This window comes from Schistocerca gregaria, chromosome 1 (assembly GCF_023897955.1).
Source record: "Schistocerca gregaria isolate iqSchGreg1 chromosome 1, iqSchGreg1.2, whole genome shotgun sequence".
In the NCBI taxonomy this organism is placed as follows: Eukaryota; Metazoa; Arthropoda; class Insecta; order Orthoptera; family Acrididae; genus Schistocerca; species Schistocerca gregaria.
Window position 1 is genome coordinate 645,120,899 of NC_064920.1, and position 17,887 is coordinate 645,138,785.

Below are 17,887 nucleotides of genomic sequence, written 5' to 3' on the forward strand. Positions count from 1 at the left end.
CCTTTGTGGACACTGGTCGGTCTCAGACTGACTGTGGGATAGGGTGTGCCTTTATCATTGGTGCCCGTGTCTTTCAGTATCGCCTCCTGGCACACTGTTCAGTATGTACAGCTGAAATCTTCATCCTGTATCACAGAGTACATCCAGTGATGCAGACTTTTCAGTTGTGTCCTCTGCTCGTACTTGCTCAGCACCCTTCAAAGTCTATGTGTGCTGTACACTGCCCATTCCTTAGTGCAACAGGCCCAGGAAAACTGTCACTTGCTTACTCTTGGTGGATTCTATGTGGGTTTCTGGTCATGTTGGTCTGCCAGGAAACGAGGCTGCTGCCAAGGCTGCAGTCCTTGTCCCTCAGCCCACTAGTTCCTATATTCCCTCCGATGATCCCTGTGTTGCTGCCTGCCCTTTGGCATCGCCAGTGGTCCTCCCTTCACAGGAATTAGCTCCGGCTTATTAAGTCTCTCCCAGCAGTTTGGACAATGTCCTCTTGGCCCTCCTGCTGGGAGGAGGTCATTTTAACCAGGCTGCATATCGGGCACTGCCTTTTTAGCATTTGTCATTTGATAAGTGGCACTACCCCAACACTTTATACACATTGTGCCCAAGTTTTAAGTGTCCATGGCTTCCTGATGAAATTCCCATTTTTTAACCATTCACATTCCGACTCGGTTTTTATCCACCAAAGCAATATGGCAAGGGCCATTTAATTTTTAGTTTTGGACCTCCATTTCTAAATGGTCTCTTTTAGCCCTTTTTCCACATCTCTGTTTTTAGCTGTCTTCTCTTATGTCAATTGGGACTGATGCATAGTCATGTTTTAACTCCTCTCTGTCTTCTTGTTTTGACTTGGGCACATACACTCCTGGAAATGGAAAAAAAGAACACATTGACACCGGTGTGTCAGACCCACCATACTTGCTCCGGACACTGCGAGAAGGCTGTACAAGCAATGATCACACGCACGGCGCAGCGGACACACCAGGAACCGCGGTGTTGGCCGTCGAATGGCGCTAGCTGCGCAGCATTTGTGCACCGCCGCCGTCAGTGTCAGCCAGTTTGCCGTGGCATACGGAGCTCCATCGCAGTCTTTAACACTGGTAGCATGCCGCGACAGCGTGGACGTGAACCGTATGTGCAGTTGACGGACTTTGAGCGAGGGCGTATAGTGGGCATGCGGGAGGCCGGGTGGACGTACCGCCGAATTGCTCAACACGTGGGGTGTGAGGTCTCCACAGTACATCGATGTTGTCGCCAGTGGTCGGCGGAAGGTGCACGTGTCCGTCGACCTGGGACCGGACCGCAGCGACGAACGGATGCACGCCAAGACCGTAGGATCCTACGCAGTGCCGTAGGGGACCGCACCGCCACTTCCCAGCAAATTAGGGACATTGTTGCCCCTGGGGTATCGGCGAGGACCATTCGCAACCGTCTCCGTGAAGCTGGGCTACGGTCACACACACCGTTAAGCCGTCTTCCGCTCACGCCCCAACACCGTGCAGCCCGCCTCCAGTGGTGTCGCGACAAGCGTGAATGGAGGGACGAATGGAGACGTGTCGTCTTCAGTGATGAGAGTCGCTTCTGCCTTGGTGCCAATGACGGTCGTATGCGTGTTTGGCGCCGTGCAGGTGAGCGCCACAATCAGGACTGCATACGACCAAGGCACACAGGGCCGACACCCGGCATCATGGTGTGGGGAGCGATCTCCTACACTGGCCGTACACCTCTGGTGATCGTCGAGGGGACACTGAATAGTGCACGGTACATCCAAACCGTCATCGAACCCATCGTTCTACCATTCCTAGACCGACAAGGGAACTTGCCTTTCCAACAGGACAATGCACGTCCGCATGTATCCCGTGCCACCCAACGTGCTCTAGAAGGTGTAAGTCAACTACCCTGGCCAGCAAGATCTCCGGATCTGTCCCCCATTGAGCATGTTTGGGACTGGATGAAGCGTCGTCTCACGCGGTCTGCACGTCCAGCACGAACGCTGGTCCAACTGAGGCGCCAGGTGGAAATGGCATGGCAAGCTGTTCCATAGGACTACATCCAGCATCTCTACGATCGTCTCCATGGGAGAATAGCAGCCTGCATTGCTGCGAAAGGTGGATATACACTGTACTAGTGCCGACATTGTGCATGCTCTGTTGCCTGTGTCTATGTGCCTGTGGTTCTGTCAGTGTGATCATGTGATGTATCTGACCCCAGGAATGTGTCAATAAAGTTTCCCCTTCCTGGGACAATGAATTCACGGTGTTCTTATTTCAATTTCCAGGAGTGTATGTCCCCAGTTGTTTTTTGTGGCCTAAATAAAAAAAAACCAAAACTAAATCAATTCTCTGGAGGTCATTCTGCAAATTGTTACTATTTTCTGGTTTGTTACAGACAACCGCTTCATCTGTGAACAGTGTTAGAGAGCATCTGACACTTTCTACTAGATCTTTTATATATATTTTAAAAACTAATGGTCCTAACATACATCCTTGGGGGACTCTGGAAATTACCTTTACATCTGTTGATTCTATTCCATTAAGAGTGATGTGTTGAGTTCTATGTGCAAGGAAGTGTTGAATCAAGTTGCAAAACAGCTCTGATACTCAATAGGCTCATTTTTTTCACTAAACAGCATTGCTGGATGGTTTCAAATGCCTTCCTGAAGTCAAGGGACATGGCATCAACCTGAATGCCATTGTCTATGGTGCTGTGGATCTTGTGGAGGAACAGAGCGAGCTGAGTTTTGCGAGATCTCTGTTTGCGGAATCCATGTTGATTTTTATAGAGGAGATTTTGCTTCTCCAAGAACATCGTAATTCTTGAGCTTCAAACATGTTCCATAATTCTACAACAGATTGACATCAACAATATAGGTCTATAATTATGTGCATCTGCCCTTCTTAAAAACAGGAATAACCTGTATTTTCTCCCAGTCATGAGGTACCCATCATTGACAAGTGCTCTATGGTAAATTACTGCTAGAAGGTGAGCAAGTCCTGCACATATTCTTTGTAGAATCTTACAAATATCTCATCTGGTCCTGATGCCTTTCCACTACTAAGCAATTGTAGTTGATTTTCTATTCCGCAATCGGATATCTCAATATCTGCACCAGGCCCTTGAGCTTTTTTCAATTTGAATCATTTCAGCTGTTTTTCAACACAACTGACACTAACACTGGTTTGAGGATTAAATTGGGGCAATACTCCTGGGTTTTCTCTTTTAAAGGAACATTTGAAGACAGAGTTAAGCATTTCAGCTTGTTTTCTGACCCTCAATTTCATTCCTGTCTCATGCACTAGGGACTGGGCAGTTACTTTGGTGCCACTGATAGCCTTTAGATATGACCAGAACTTCTTTAGGTTTTGTGGAAGATCATTTGCCAACATTCTGCTATGATAGTTATTGAAGGCTTTATGCATTGACCTCTTGACAGCCAAATGCATTTCTTTCAGCATCTCTCTGTCTTTAGTCCTATGCTCTCTTTTACACATGTTAGGTAGCAGTCTCTTCTGTTTCTTTGGAACTATCTGAGTGACTCTATACTGTGGAGTGGCCCTCCCATTATGAACTATTCTACTGGGTATATATCTATCCAGTGCATGGTCAATTATTCTCTTAAACTTGAGCCATAGTTCCTTACATGTGCCTGCCCTGTGCTGAAAGTTTCAAGTTTCACATTGAGATATAGGTTTTTTTATCTAGTTTACTGAATGTATATATCTTTCTGCTTGTTTAGTTTCCCTTTGTACTTTGGTAATCATTGTTGCCAAAACCATGTCTTGATCACCGATACCAATTTTGATGTGAACGTCCTCAAAGAGGTCAGTTATTTTTGTTGCCGTTAGATCCAGTATATTTTCCTAATTAGTGGGCTTCCTAACTATCCGTTCTAGGTAGTTTTCAGAGAAGGCATTTAGTAATGTTTCATGCCCACCACTAACAAAACTGAAATTTTCCCAAATGATTGATGAGTGATTAAAGTCTCCACTGATGATTGCAGTATGTTTGGCGAACTTACGTACAAGTGACCTGAGGTTTTCTCTAAAGTTTTTGGTTTCATCAGGGGGTAAGATGATAACTGGATCATCATGAGTGTTGCCCAAACAATCTCACATGGAGCTTCAGTTTCTATCCTGGTGGATTTGAGTTTCTTGTCAACTGTGACAAATACACCACCATTAGCCTATCTTTTTGATATAGACATAAGTTTTCCACAAAAATTTCACTATCAGTTTTGGGTTTCAACCAGCTTTCCATAGCTAGTATTATGTGAGCTTCATTGCTTTTCAGGAGCATCTTGTACTTTGGCACTTTGTTGTGAATGCTTCAGCAGGTAACCACTAGGATTTTAATACTCTCGCATGTGAGGCATTTCTTTCAACCTTTCATTTTCAGTTTTACCCTGTCATTCTTAAATGTTAATCATAGCAAAAATGAGAACTTGTCACACTGAAACTTCAGCAAAATTAAGGTAGAAAGAAGTAGAAAAGTGTGATGTGTATAATCTAAAACTAAGAGAATGCTGTATTTTGAAAATCAATTCTTTCAGCCAGCAGAAGAAAGAAAAGTATTTGAGGGAATGGGATAAGGAAGTTATATATCACACACATTCAAGTACGTTAGGTCTGGAAAAGAGGGAAGTCAGTTAATTTTTGAACGTCCAAACAATTTTTTTAAAATTTATTTTATTGCATTTTAGTTTTTTTTAGCTTGAGCAATGGTAAATGACATCACTGTGATACTACACAATTGCAAGAATCCTTCATACAAAATGACATTTAAATTGTATGGGTAATGTTTAAAATAAACTTACAAGCAATATTAGATGTTCATCGTTTTGTGTAAAGCGTGTGTATAATCTGTTAAGAGTCTCTCAGTTTTAGTCTAACTGAAATTTTGGTAAAATTATTCAGGTTCCACCAGAGGATCTACAGCAAGCAAGCAGACTGCTGGTTCAGGCCCTCCATATACGTGAGCAGTACATGGCAATCTCTCAACAGAGTTTTCCATCTATTACAGCACGTTTCCTGCGTTCTGTGTCATCTGGATGTCCACACCTTCTGACCAATGACATTAAACATGAGGATCGCAAAACCATTGAAGGTAACTGCAGGGTTATCCAGTGACTTGGAACAGCGCAATATTTAGAACAAATTTATGTGTAATTTTCATGGATATCCCATCACTAAATTTTGTAAATTATTTCCATAACATTCCTATCCTGTCCATATTTTGTTCCTGTTTGCTTTCCTTATCCTTTCCTAGAAGGCAACGACAATGATTATGGGGACGATGAAGTGGACCCTGACATATTAGTCTGGAAAGAAGCCAATCTTGGCCATCGGAGACTTACATTTGAGATGGACTTCTGTGTTGTGTCATTATTGAACCAAAGTGAGACTGAACATTTGCAGGCTCAGAAAGAAGGTTTGACACGTGCAACCAGTGACTGTGAAATTGATGCTATACTCTGCACTGGTGGTGAAAAACGTAAGCAGTAGTGGCTTTTAATCAATTTTTACTGATATATAGTAGTGATAAAATTTCAAAGAGTGACTGCATTGCAACATTTACAATATTTGTGGCAGTACCTACTTACCAGCAGGTGTAATAAGCATTTAGACACCAATAATTTCTTCTGCTTAGCATCCCACATGATCTAACAGAATAACATGCCAAGACTGATACATTTTCTTCTATCCATCCCACTGATTTATCCTTATGAAGGAATTTTAGAAAATTCTGGAAGTTGGAGATTCAGCAATGTTTTGAAGCTTATATGCAACCTGATGTAATTTTTTCTGTTTCAGCAAGTGGAAAGACTGTGATTCTATTCTGCCACAAATATTATCAACATTTGTATTTGGTTTCACTTTGACTAGGTTTCATACTTTCATTTGAGTGTTGTATTGCTGTTGTGGCAGGTTACGGCACACAAGTTTCTTTTAAGTACATCGCTTAGTATCTTACTGACCAGGAATCGTGAGAGATTCCCTTGACTCTTTGTTTATTTCCTGTATTATTCCTTTCCATTACTCTTCTCTTTTCTGAAGACATTTTATCATTTTTGTTTTGTGGTGCTACATGGATAGAGACATTTTGAGTATGAAAGAGAGGAGGATACTTGTTCATTTGAAGGAGTGGTACCTGTGAGTAATCTGTGGAAGAAGTGTTGTGAATTACTTACTGTATGTTGATGACATATTCAGATTCTAGATCAATGGGAAATTAAACAAAAATTTCCTTTATAGGTTGAACTTTACATACACTATGTGATCAAAAGTATCCAGACACCCCCAAAAAACAAACATTTTTCATATTAGGTGCATTGTGTTGCCACCTACTGCCAGGTTCTCCATATCAGTGACATCAGTAATCATTAGGCATCCTGAGAGAGCAGAATGGGGTGCTCCGCGGAACTCACAGATTTTGAACATGGCCAGGTGATTGGTCACTTGTGTCATGTCTGTGTGTGAAATTTCCACACTCCTAAACATCCCTAGGTCCACTGTTTCTGATGTGATAGTGAAGTGGAAACGTGAAGGGACATGTACAGCACAAAAGCGTACAGGCAGACCTCATCTGTTGACTGACAGAGACCACTGACAGTTGAAGAGGATATAATGTGCAGTAGGCTGACGTATATCCAGACCATCACAGAGGAATTCCAAATTGCATCAGTATCCACTGCAAGTACTATGGCAGTCAGGTGGGAGGTGAGAAAACTTGAATTTCATGGTCGAGCAGCTGCTCATAAGCCACACATCACATTCATAAATGCCAAATGATGCCTCTCTTGGTGTAAGGAGCATAAACATTGGACGATTGAACAGTGGAAAAAAGCATTGTGGAACGATGAATCGTGGTACACAATGTGGCGATCCAATGCCAGGGTGTAGGTATGTTGAATGCCCAGTGAACGTCATCTTCCAGCCTGTGTAGTGACAACAGGAAAATTAGGAGCGGTGGTGTTGTGGTGTGATCATGTTTTTCAGGGAGAGGTCTTGCACCCCTTGTTATTTTGCATGGCACTATCATAGCACAGGCCTACATTGATGCTTTAAGCACCTTCTTGCTTCCCAATCCCGAAGAGCAATTCCGTGATGGCGATTGCATCTTTCAACACAGTGGAGCAACTGTTCATAATGCACGGCCTGTAGTGGAGTGGTTACATGACAATAACATCCCTGTAACGGACTGACACCATTTGGATGTTTTGGAATGCCAACTTCATGCCAGGCCTTATAAATCAACATCGATCCCTTTCCTGATTGCAGCACTTGGTGAAGAATGGCCTGCCATTCCCCAAGAAACCTTCCAGCACCTGACTGAATGTATGCCTGGGAGAGTGGAAGGTGTCATCAAGACTGAGGGTGGACCAGCACCATATTGAATTCCAGCATTACCTATGGAGGGCACCACGAACTTGTAGGTCACTTTCAGCCAGGTGTCTGGATACTTTTGATCACAAAATGTATGATCTTAATATTACATTTATTATTGCTTATCTTTTTTTACATTTTTGTATACATTACAGAGCAACAAAGAGATATCGAATTATGATAAATACGGATTATGCTCTCCATAAATCACCTCAACTCTTTATATACCAGGGGATCATTTTTTTAAAATAATTTTGCAACAAGTGCTCCACTCACGTTAGCATCAAGTCCACACACTGTCTGTGTCTGACTCCCACAAATTAATGTTTTTCATAACATCCAGTCTATTTTGTCATATCTGCATCGAAACCCCACCAACAAAGAACGCCATGGCTTACCTTAATACCAGCTGTGTTGGTCTTAGTGGAATACTGTGAGGATAGCATCTTATTTCAAGGCATTTTTCACATTTCAAAGTTAGAGCTGGGAACCGGTTAATGAAAGGGTAAATAAAGATAGTCAGTTGGAATGATTGTACAAGAGAGCGAGATGTAATAATGCTGAAACTGAAATGATGGGACAGTGTGCCTAAGTTTCATTTTAATGTTCTTTTTCTCTTTTTCTTCTCCTTTCACCACCTCTCCTTCCAATACTCTCCCTACCACATCTTGGCTCACTATCTCATCTTTGCCCATTACTACCTCTTTGCTTGTCAGGCTGGCATTACTTTTTTGCTCACACTGCTATCACCACACATGCTCTTCCTCTCTCTGCTCCCATTTGCCTCCCCTCCATTTGCTCCCCCCGCTCTTCTCCATTCTCCTACTCCAACTGCCTCTGTCTGTCTTTAAGATGTAGTAACAGGATGGACCTTTACCTTATATTTATTTCTCTCTTTGTTAAGCAAAGATCAACTATTTTGTCCCCTTTGCATAATGCACATGATCTGATGAGTTTACATATGAATAAAAAGCTAGGACACATAAGGACACACATTGTCATTTCATCAACAAATCAAATCATAACCAAAGATTAATAATAATAATGAAAGTTTTTGGACTGTTGTTGATACAGAACTTTGCTGAGGTGTTTATTTTATACACTACTGGCCATTAAAATTGCTACACCAAGAAGAAATGCAGATGATAAACGGGTATTCATTGGACAAATATATTATACTAGAACTGACATGTGATTACATTTTCACGCAATATGGGTGCATAGATCCTGAGAAATCAGTACCCAGAACAACCACCTCTGGCCATAATAACGGTCTTGATACGCATGGGCATTCAGTCAAACAGAGTTTGGATGGCGTGTACAGGTACAGCTGCCCATGCAGCTTCAACACGATACCTCAGTTCATCAAGAGTAGTGACTGGCTTATTGTGATGAGCCAGTTGCTTGGCCACCATTGACCAGAAGTTTTCAATTGGTGAGAGATCTGGAGAATGTGCTGGCCAGGGCAGCAGTCGAACATTTTGTGTATCCAGAAAGGAATGCACAGGATCTGCAACATGCAGTCGTGCATTATCCTGCTGAAATGTAGGGTTTCGCAGGGATCAAATGAAGGGCAGAGCCACGGGTCATAACACATCTGAAATGTAACGTCCACTGTTCAAAGTATCGCCAATGTGAACAAGAGGGACTGAGACGTGTAACCAATGACACCCCATACCATCATGCCGGGTGATACGCCAGTATGGTGATGACGAATACACGCTTCCAATGTGCGTTCACTGCGATGTCGCCAAACACCGATGCGTCCATCATGATGCTGTAAATGGAACCTGGATTCATCCGAAAAAATGACGTTTTCCCGTTCGGGCACCCAGGTCCGTCATTGAGTACACCATTGCAGGCGCTCCTGTCTGTGACGCAGCATCAAGGGTAACCGCAGCCATGGTCTCCGAGCTGATAGTCTATGCTGCTGCAAACATCGTCGAACTGTTCGTGCAGATGGTTGTTGTCTTGCAAACATCCCCATCTGTTGACTCAGGGATCGAGACGTGACTGCACGATCCATTAGAGCCATGCGGATAAGGTGCCTGTCATCTCGACTGCTACTGATAAGAGGCTGTGGTGTTCCGTACTACACTCCAGCACCCACCAATTCCATATTCTGCTAATAGTCATTGGATCTCGACCAACGTGAGCAGCAATGTCGCGATACGATAAACCGCGATCGCAATAGGCTACAATCCGACCTTTATCAAAGTCAGAAATGTGATGCTACGCATTTCTCCTCCTTACATGGGGCATCACAACAATGTTTCACCTGGCAACGCCGATCAGCTACTGTTTGTGTTTGAGAAATTGGTTGGAAACATTCCTCATGTCAGCACGTTGTAGGTGTTGCCACTGGCGCCAACCTTGTGTGAATGCTCTGAAAAGCTAATCATATGCATATCACAGCATCTTCTTCCAGTCGGTTAAATTTCGTGTCTGTAGCATGTCATAATCATGGTGTCGCAATTTTGGTGGCCAGTTGTGTATCACAGTTGGAGGCCACTAGGAAGGTGGTCTTTAGGAACGGGAGTGGCTTTGACTTAAACATCATTTGGTAAACAAGAACACAGCAAAGAAAGTACTTCAGGCATGAGTACTAACTTTTCAGTTCAGGTGCATAAGTAGTTGAGCTAGAGGCAGCACATTTATGTAGAAATAGTGATGGAAAGGTATTTATTACATTTATCATCAATTTACATTTTTCAGAGAATACATCACACTACTATGTACCATGACTACATAAACTGATAAGTGCTTCTTTCTCTTTAAAGCAGAAAAGGGACAAAAATGGGGAAAACTAAAAGTACCAAGGAAAGGTACAGTTATAGTGTGTCACATTGTAGAGGTTTTTTATTTTTTCAGTGGGGAACTGAGCTCCTCACACAGTGTCATTGTTTCACAGTTCTTTAGTACTTGCTTTTAAAAAGTAAAGTGTAATGACCAAATATTTTCTGGGCAATAATTTTATGAATTATGCATATGTGTATTGCTTAATAACAAAATAAACAAAACAGCATTTTAAATAAATTGCACATACAGTGTCAAGGATAAATTGGTGATATTATAGTGCTGACATTTTCAGATAACAAATGTGCAATTACTTGACACATAAAGACCAAATCCAAAGTTTTCCTTGCAGCAGTATGTACATTTGCTGCTTCTGCATGTTTCCTGGCACCATGGATTCATCTCTTATTAGAATACTATTTTTTTTCTTCTCAATTCCCATTTCCACTTAATGTTCATTATTGCCATAATTACAGCTTCCTCTCCAGTTTCTTTCTGATTCAACTACTTTATTTTCTGATGCCACCATGTTCCTTTGCCTGACCAAAATACAGTGTAAATCATGAGATTTGTTGGCATTTGTCAGTTTGGGGTCAGTAGTGATATTATGGCGAAATAACAACATTTAACACCACCTCATTGTAATAAAATGCTTTATTCCCTTCATGATCACAAAACATAACAACATAGAACGAAACTAGAGATCAAGTGAGTTCAAAGATCACCATAGAGAGAGATCATACAGAGTGATGTATTGAACAGCGACAGAGCTCCACCCCCCCCCCCCCCCCCCTCCTATCTGCTCCCCTCCCTCCTTGGACTGCGGAGTACAATGTAGGAGCAACAGGAGAAGGGAATTGTATTGGAGAAGCGAGTAGCAGAGACACAACATAATCTTTCATCAACGTCGATTGGAATAAGGGACGACCAGCATGGGTGAGTGGGATCTGAATAGGAGGGGAAGGGTAGGACTGTGGATGGATGCATAGAATGACAATTGACAGTATGCCATCCTCATCAATAAAAGCTCAAAGGGAGCCGTTGACCAAATCTATTGGTAAGTGAATAGCTCGGACGAACGTGAGGTTAACTTCCTTAGGTTTACATACCTGAGATGGTGCACAAGAAACAAACAGACAGTCAGTTGCATTGAGATGTCATCCACTGTGAATGCTGAGACATCAATAGTAAATGTGGCCATAGTTGAGCGTGGTGGTGGTGGTGGTGGTGGTGGTGGTGGTGGTGGTGGTGGTGGTGATAAGAAGCGTACGGGAAGTTCATCACATGCATCACTGTCACTGAGGGAGCCACAATCACTAACACAGGCTTCACTAGATGTAAAGGAGTGTGGGAGGGAAGTGCCGGCTGAATGCTCACTGAAACCAGTTCACTTGTTGTGATGACAGTTGGAGGAAGCTCTGAGGCCTTGTTTTTTGAGACAGGTTCAGTGAGGATCCATGCTCTGATTTAACTCCATGTAGATAGACCGTTTGTGGTATGCCATTTAGCACGATGGTCATAGTGTTTGTAGCATAGTTGAGAACCTAGTGAGGTTCTGAATAGGGTGGAGTAAGAGCCATTTGAACGGTGTCATCTCACAGTGTAATAGTCACAGTCTGCAAGTTCCTTGTGCAAAGAGACTGGTAGGCGAGTAAAGGATCTCTGTCAGGGAGGTCTTTAAATTGTATTTGTATGCCTTGAAAATGCCTAGCAGTACCCACGGAAGTGCATCTGGCCAAGAGTTAGTTGTACATTAATGCTGCCTTTAGGATGCGATGCCAGCCGAGGGGGGGGGTCTTCTGTCGTATGTAGCCTATGACATGTACCGTTCATAATAACTTTAATGGAGAGCAGAAGGCACCCAGAGCAAAGAACAATGCCACATGCAGCTCTGTGAAACTGAGAACTGACCTGTAGAATAGGAGGCGAAGATGGTGAAAATTCTCTGCCATCAGGTACTGTGTTGGCAGCTACAGGTGTGGTGTCTGGGCCACGTGTTGTATGCAGTGTCAGTGTGGCAAGAGGGGCACGGTCTGCATCGACAGTGTGCGAGATGATGCAAGGGTGTGCGGGCTCGACATGAGCATGCGGAACAGCATCGATCATAGTGGCTGTGTAGCTCGTTGGCTTGACAGCTGTGGAGTGAGTGTAGCCTGCCGATGTGGAGGAGGAGATTGCCCACCATGGGAACAAGAAGAAAAATCTTCGAATTTTAAACTATTACAGTAAAGAAAAATGATTAAATGAAGAAGATAACCAATTTCCCAAAAATACTTGTAATTTTTCTTGCTGAGAATTGAATCTGATTTGTAATTCTGATCACATACAAGAACCCACATACACACAAACTGAAGGTCTGAAGAGCTGCACATTGTGGCAAGTAAGGTCAGATCACATAAGCATTCATTATTTCTATTTTCTAATCCATATAACAAGAGAATAGCAAAAATAGAGTGGGCCAATGATAGTATTGCAGTAAAGCTTAAATGGATGTCCTTTGGAGGAAAGGAGAATTAGTAACAAAAATGAAACTGTTGATATTAACTTTATGATTAACAGCTTCTAGGCTAAGAAGCAGGAAATTAATATTATGAAATGAAATCTTAATTGTCAAGCATTGCTCCATGAATATTGTGCTTTGTTTGTACTTGAATTTTGTGTGCCATTGCTCACAACCATTTTGGCACTGAATGTTACCACTTTTAACTCTGATGTTCTACGTTACTTATGAATGATTTAATGAAGTTGCTTTAAATTACATCATGTGCAAATACAGTACCTGATAATATACTAGTGATGTATTGTGGAGGCCTGCAACCAGTTTTACAAGAACATTTTTTGTATGCCAATTTTCAATGGCAAATGTATTTCTGTGGAGTCTAGGGAAGTAGGTAAAAGGCAGTGGTAGAGCAAAGCTTTGCATTGATTCTTGAGGTGCACATAAAGAGTAAAGCTGACATATGCTGCATGCAAAAAGCTGATACATTGGTCTTGAGCCTGTTGTAACAAATAATTTTAATCTTTCAAAATGTACAGTGTAGAGTTAGTCTATAAATTAAAACACAATAAATGAAGTGGACATAACTTGTCTCATTCTCACTAGTGTTAGTCAAATTATTAAAACCCTTTTTATATGTAAGCTATTTCTAAAATAAATGGAATGTTTTGTTTAATGTAGCCCTGAACTCTGTGCACACAATAATATGTGAAGCAAGCTCTTTGGGTATTATTGACAGAAGCATTGTAGATCTTGTGATAGAAAATTTTTAATTTTCTTATTGCAGAGAAATATTTGTAAAGTTAATTATTAGAAAACGATTTGAATACAGCATTAACATATGACTGAACTAGATCAAAGAAGTTAATGTAAAAAGCTATTTTTTCCAGTTTGGTTGTATATACTTTCATCCATAAGTTAAGAGATCTAAGGTATCCACAAGCATTGAGACATTGCAATAATCTATGTACTAAAAGGTTCCTTGGCAACATTGTGACAAGTGTTTCTTTGATAATGATGAAACGCACACTGTAAATCTGGCCATGGGTTACTGGTGACATTTACTTGCATGGTATCCCAAGCTGGCGGCATACAGAACATAAATAAGAAATGTAATACCATTATATGGCGCTATGGGATGCATCATGGCTCACTAGACTGTGGAGGAGACCTTCCAGCAAAGCATGTGGCAATATCTCCAAGTGCCATTACTAGGTCAGAGAGCAAAGATGTTAAGGATGTAATCCTTTATACAAGAGCATCCATGCTTGCTTAATTGGATTGAAGTGTGGCGAGAAAATTGGTTACTGTAAGACATACAATGTCCTCGTATTTCAATTACTCTTTCCAGCGGGTCAGCTCTGTTTGATCAGCCTTATCATCCATCAAATGGAACTAAAGTCTATATGCAATGCAAAGAAGTCATTCACACCATTTAAGGATGTCATCAGTATAGTTTTAGCTTCCAGAGAATCCCAAGGAACACATGAAGTACTTTACATGCTTCTGAAATGATATAATCCCAAATGAGTGCCATCATATTGGGCTCATTCCACAATTTTCATGAGATTGCAACAGGTCCCCAGGATACAACATACTAACAAACAGCAAAAATTGCCCTCCGGGCTAAACCACTATTAATTAATGAACATACAGTAACCTGCTGCTGTTGAGTCCACTCAAAATATGCTAGACACTATGGTTACCAAGACTTGTAGTGCCTTTGTTGAAAGTAAGGGCATCTGGTAACTTGAATGGCACACAGGAGCAACCAATTGAAGCTAATAATACATATGCTGATAGTATATGTGTTTGTTTGGAAGACTGCTGTTTGATCTCTAGGTGGGGCTGGTGCTACACCAGTTGGAAGACTGTAACCACTTCAGCTCTTAAATGATTCTGTGGGGGACATTAAGGATACAGGGTACTTATAAATGGTGGAAAAATTGAATTTTTTATCACTTTATTAAATTATATAGTCTTTCCTGATTACATTGGTACATACATTATAGGGTTTCAAATGAAAAATGACCTATATATACCAAATTTTAAAGCTGCGGTCATGTATTCCACCACACCCCATTTATGTCTGTTACAGAAACCAGTATTATTTCGAAAAAGAACTGTGAACTTTGTTTCCAGTGATTATACGTATGATACATTGTATAAATTGGTCAATGATAATCTTTGCTAGTATTTACTTTTCTTTCACTGAAGCAGTTTGTCCACATGTTACTGAATGTTTGTTGCCCAAGTGCTCCATATATTTGTGGAACTACATATCCTTTAGTGTGTAATAAATATGAACTCTGCCATGCATCAAGAAATTCAATAAAAGGAAATTCCATGGTAACCAGTTCACAAACAAAGCAAGCCACACTGTTGAAAGTAACCTATGTATCAGTTCTTCAGGGAAGAAACACCCAAATAGCACACTTCCTGGTGATTCACATTTTTGTGTTAACGATGACACTGTTTGTAGTGGATTTGTTTTTGTTGATGTGGGTATCTTATCTTCTTTGGTAAAGGAAGTGGCAAAATGTAAACAGTGTGATGGTGTAGGCTGTCTGAAAATAACTGAACAACAAAGTAGTAGGAATGGCTTAGCTGCAAAATTGGTTGTTCTGTGTAGATCCTGCAATAAACCTACCTCGAAAATGACTTCGAACATGTATTTTTGTATGATGTGAATTTGAAGTTAGTGTATGCAATGCGTGCAATAGTAAAAGGTAAAAGGATCTGCCTCCTCCTCCTCCCAGTAGGTTCATTAAGTACATAAAAATACTTTTAGGTGCCTTGACATTTGTGTCTAAAGCATCTATGAAATGTGCAGTAGAAGAAACTGTAAATATTAGTGGAATGAGGGACATTGCTGTTACAATTGTTGGGACATGGCAATGTCGAGAACATCTTTCCTTGAATGGTGTTGTAAGTGCTACTTCCCTGCAGAATGGAAAAGTTGTTGTTGTTGAGTGCTTATCTAAGTACTGCCACACCTGCCATGGTAACGTTGAAGGACGTATTGAACATCAGTGTTCTAAGAATTATGATGCTTACAGTGGAGGTATGGAGTGTGATGGAGCTCTAAAAATATTTCAGAGGTTAGTGCCCATTTATAATGTGAGATATGTGAAGTACCTAGGCGATGGGGACCCTAATGCTTTCAATAAAATTAATGAGTTCAGTGTTTACGGTGATACCTTGGTAACAAAACTGGAGTGTTGTGGACATGGGCAAAAGAGGATGGGTGCTAGATTGTGGAAGCTGTGAAGAGAAATGAAAGGAAAGTTACTATCTGATGGAAAAATCTCTGTCTGGCCAAGGCACATTGACAGAAACTGAAATAGACCTCCTTCAGAGTTATTATGCACTGGCCATTAGATGAACTGCACCTCTGAATGATGTTACAATCATGAGTAAAGCTGTGTCGGCCACATACTTTCGTAAGTTGTCCACATATGACCACCCTGTTCACGGACTTTGCCCTAAAGGAGCAGATTCTTGGTGTGGTTATCAAAAAGCAAAAGAAAGTGGTCAAATATACCAACATAAGCATTCTCTTCCTGGGCCTGTTATGAATGAAATAAAACCAATTTTTAGAGACCAGAGTAACCCTGTTTCACTCAGTAAATGTCTTCATGGGGGCACTCAGGATACAAATGAAAGTTTCAACCATTGCATATGGGAAAGAGTACCCAAGAATGTTTTTGTTGGACTAAATATATTAAAAGTTGGTGTACTAGATGCAGTGATATGTTTCAATGATGGAGTGATAGGAAGGTAGGAAGTCCTGAGAAATTTAGGCATAAAAAGTCGCTTTAATATGGAAGATCAATTGCTTGTGTGCGACAGGCAACAAGTGCATGAAGCTGAAAGTTTTGCTCTTCAAATTACCAAAGAAGCAAGAAGTGCTAAAAGGAATGCCAAGAGGAAGTTTGAAGATGAAGAAAAGCTGCAGGATGAAGATTATGCTTCAGGAATGTTCTGAGGCACAGTTTAAGTGGACTCATATCTTCATTCGCAATTTCTCGCAAGTTGTATTTTTCAGAATTCAGGTACAAATAAATTCCTAAAGCTTATAAAGCACTGTTCTGATTTTTTTTTTGTAACTTGCAGTAGTCCATACTTATGTAGTAGACCTAAGATTTATTGCAGAATCAACTAAATTATAGAAAAAATAACATTTTTATTAGGAAAAAAATTATAAAAATTGAAATGTAAGATGTGATATTTTTTATCCTTTTAATATACATAATAGGTGGAATTAAACAAGTCTAGTACCTTAGCCATCATGTCATACATATCTGCTAAAAATCTTGTCTCCTTCAAATGTATAACATTAGATTAAATGGTACCTCAATTTGAGGAAGCATTTTTGAAAAAAAAAAATCAATTTCTGTGTAATTTTCTGAATAACCCTGAGCAGGTTCAAAAATATTCAAAATACTTAATTTGTTTTGAAACTGTGCTACATTACCTGATATCAACAAAAAAATCTATAAAACATATACATTAGATACAATGCTTGAAAGAAATAGGTGTTGATTTTTACATAATATTGATCTGGAAAAGTACCCTGTATCCTTAAACTCCCAGCCCACCTGGCTATGATTTTGGCTGTCCTCTTATCTGACACACCATCCAAATGTGTTTACCATGCTAAACACACAACTCCCAGCCAGAATGATTATAAGACCTCTTCTCACTCTCACTGTCACTGTCACTGGTACACTAATCAGCCTTGTACAGTGACTATTTGATATTAATGATTTACCACCAACTTTATAACCATGTAGACCATTTAACTCAGACATTGGCATAGATTAAAACCTGTCCACAACTTTTCAAAGTTATTTCTTATATTTAGGCCAATATAGTGGTACCTCAAATTTTATATATATATTTTTTTGTTTCAATTTTCTCACCAGTTGTTTCAATTTTCTGCCACTTGCTCAAGAGATCCTTGGCTTTTATGGAAGTAACTCAATACTTTTGAAGGGTGAAGCCTTTTAATATTTTGTTTTTTGTTCACTGACTAGATATCAGTACGAATTCTTCAATTCTGTTGTTGCAACAGATAATGTCAATTAAATCAAAGTTTTCACCATACCTCAGATGAAATCACATGAAGAGAGAGAGATTAAATCAATAGTAGAGTAATTTCTAAAATAGAAATCTACATTGCCCTCTGTCTGTTATCTGACTCAGACAGTAA

At 40.7% G+C, this 17,887-nt stretch overlaps 1 protein-coding gene across 8 annotated transcripts in view; it reads left to right on the top strand.

Moving 5' to 3' along the window:
• The window catches only part of LOC126360846 (AMP deaminase 2), a 425,281-nt gene that overhangs the window by 291,449 nt on the left and 115,945 nt on the right, over positions 1-17,887 (top strand). For 4 of the 8 annotated variants that reach the window (XM_050007744.1, XM_050007745.1, XM_050007743.1 and 1 more), the window contains exons 4-5: positions 4,911-5,100; positions 5,263-5,487. In XM_050007744.1, the coding sequence (XP_049863701.1) occupies positions 4,911-5,100; positions 5,263-5,487 (415 nt within the window). The remainder of the gene's footprint in view (positions 1-4,910; positions 5,101-5,262; positions 5,488-17,887) is intronic. The other 4 variants (XM_050007748.1, XM_050007747.1, XM_050007749.1 and 1 more) reach the window with 1 other exon arrangement.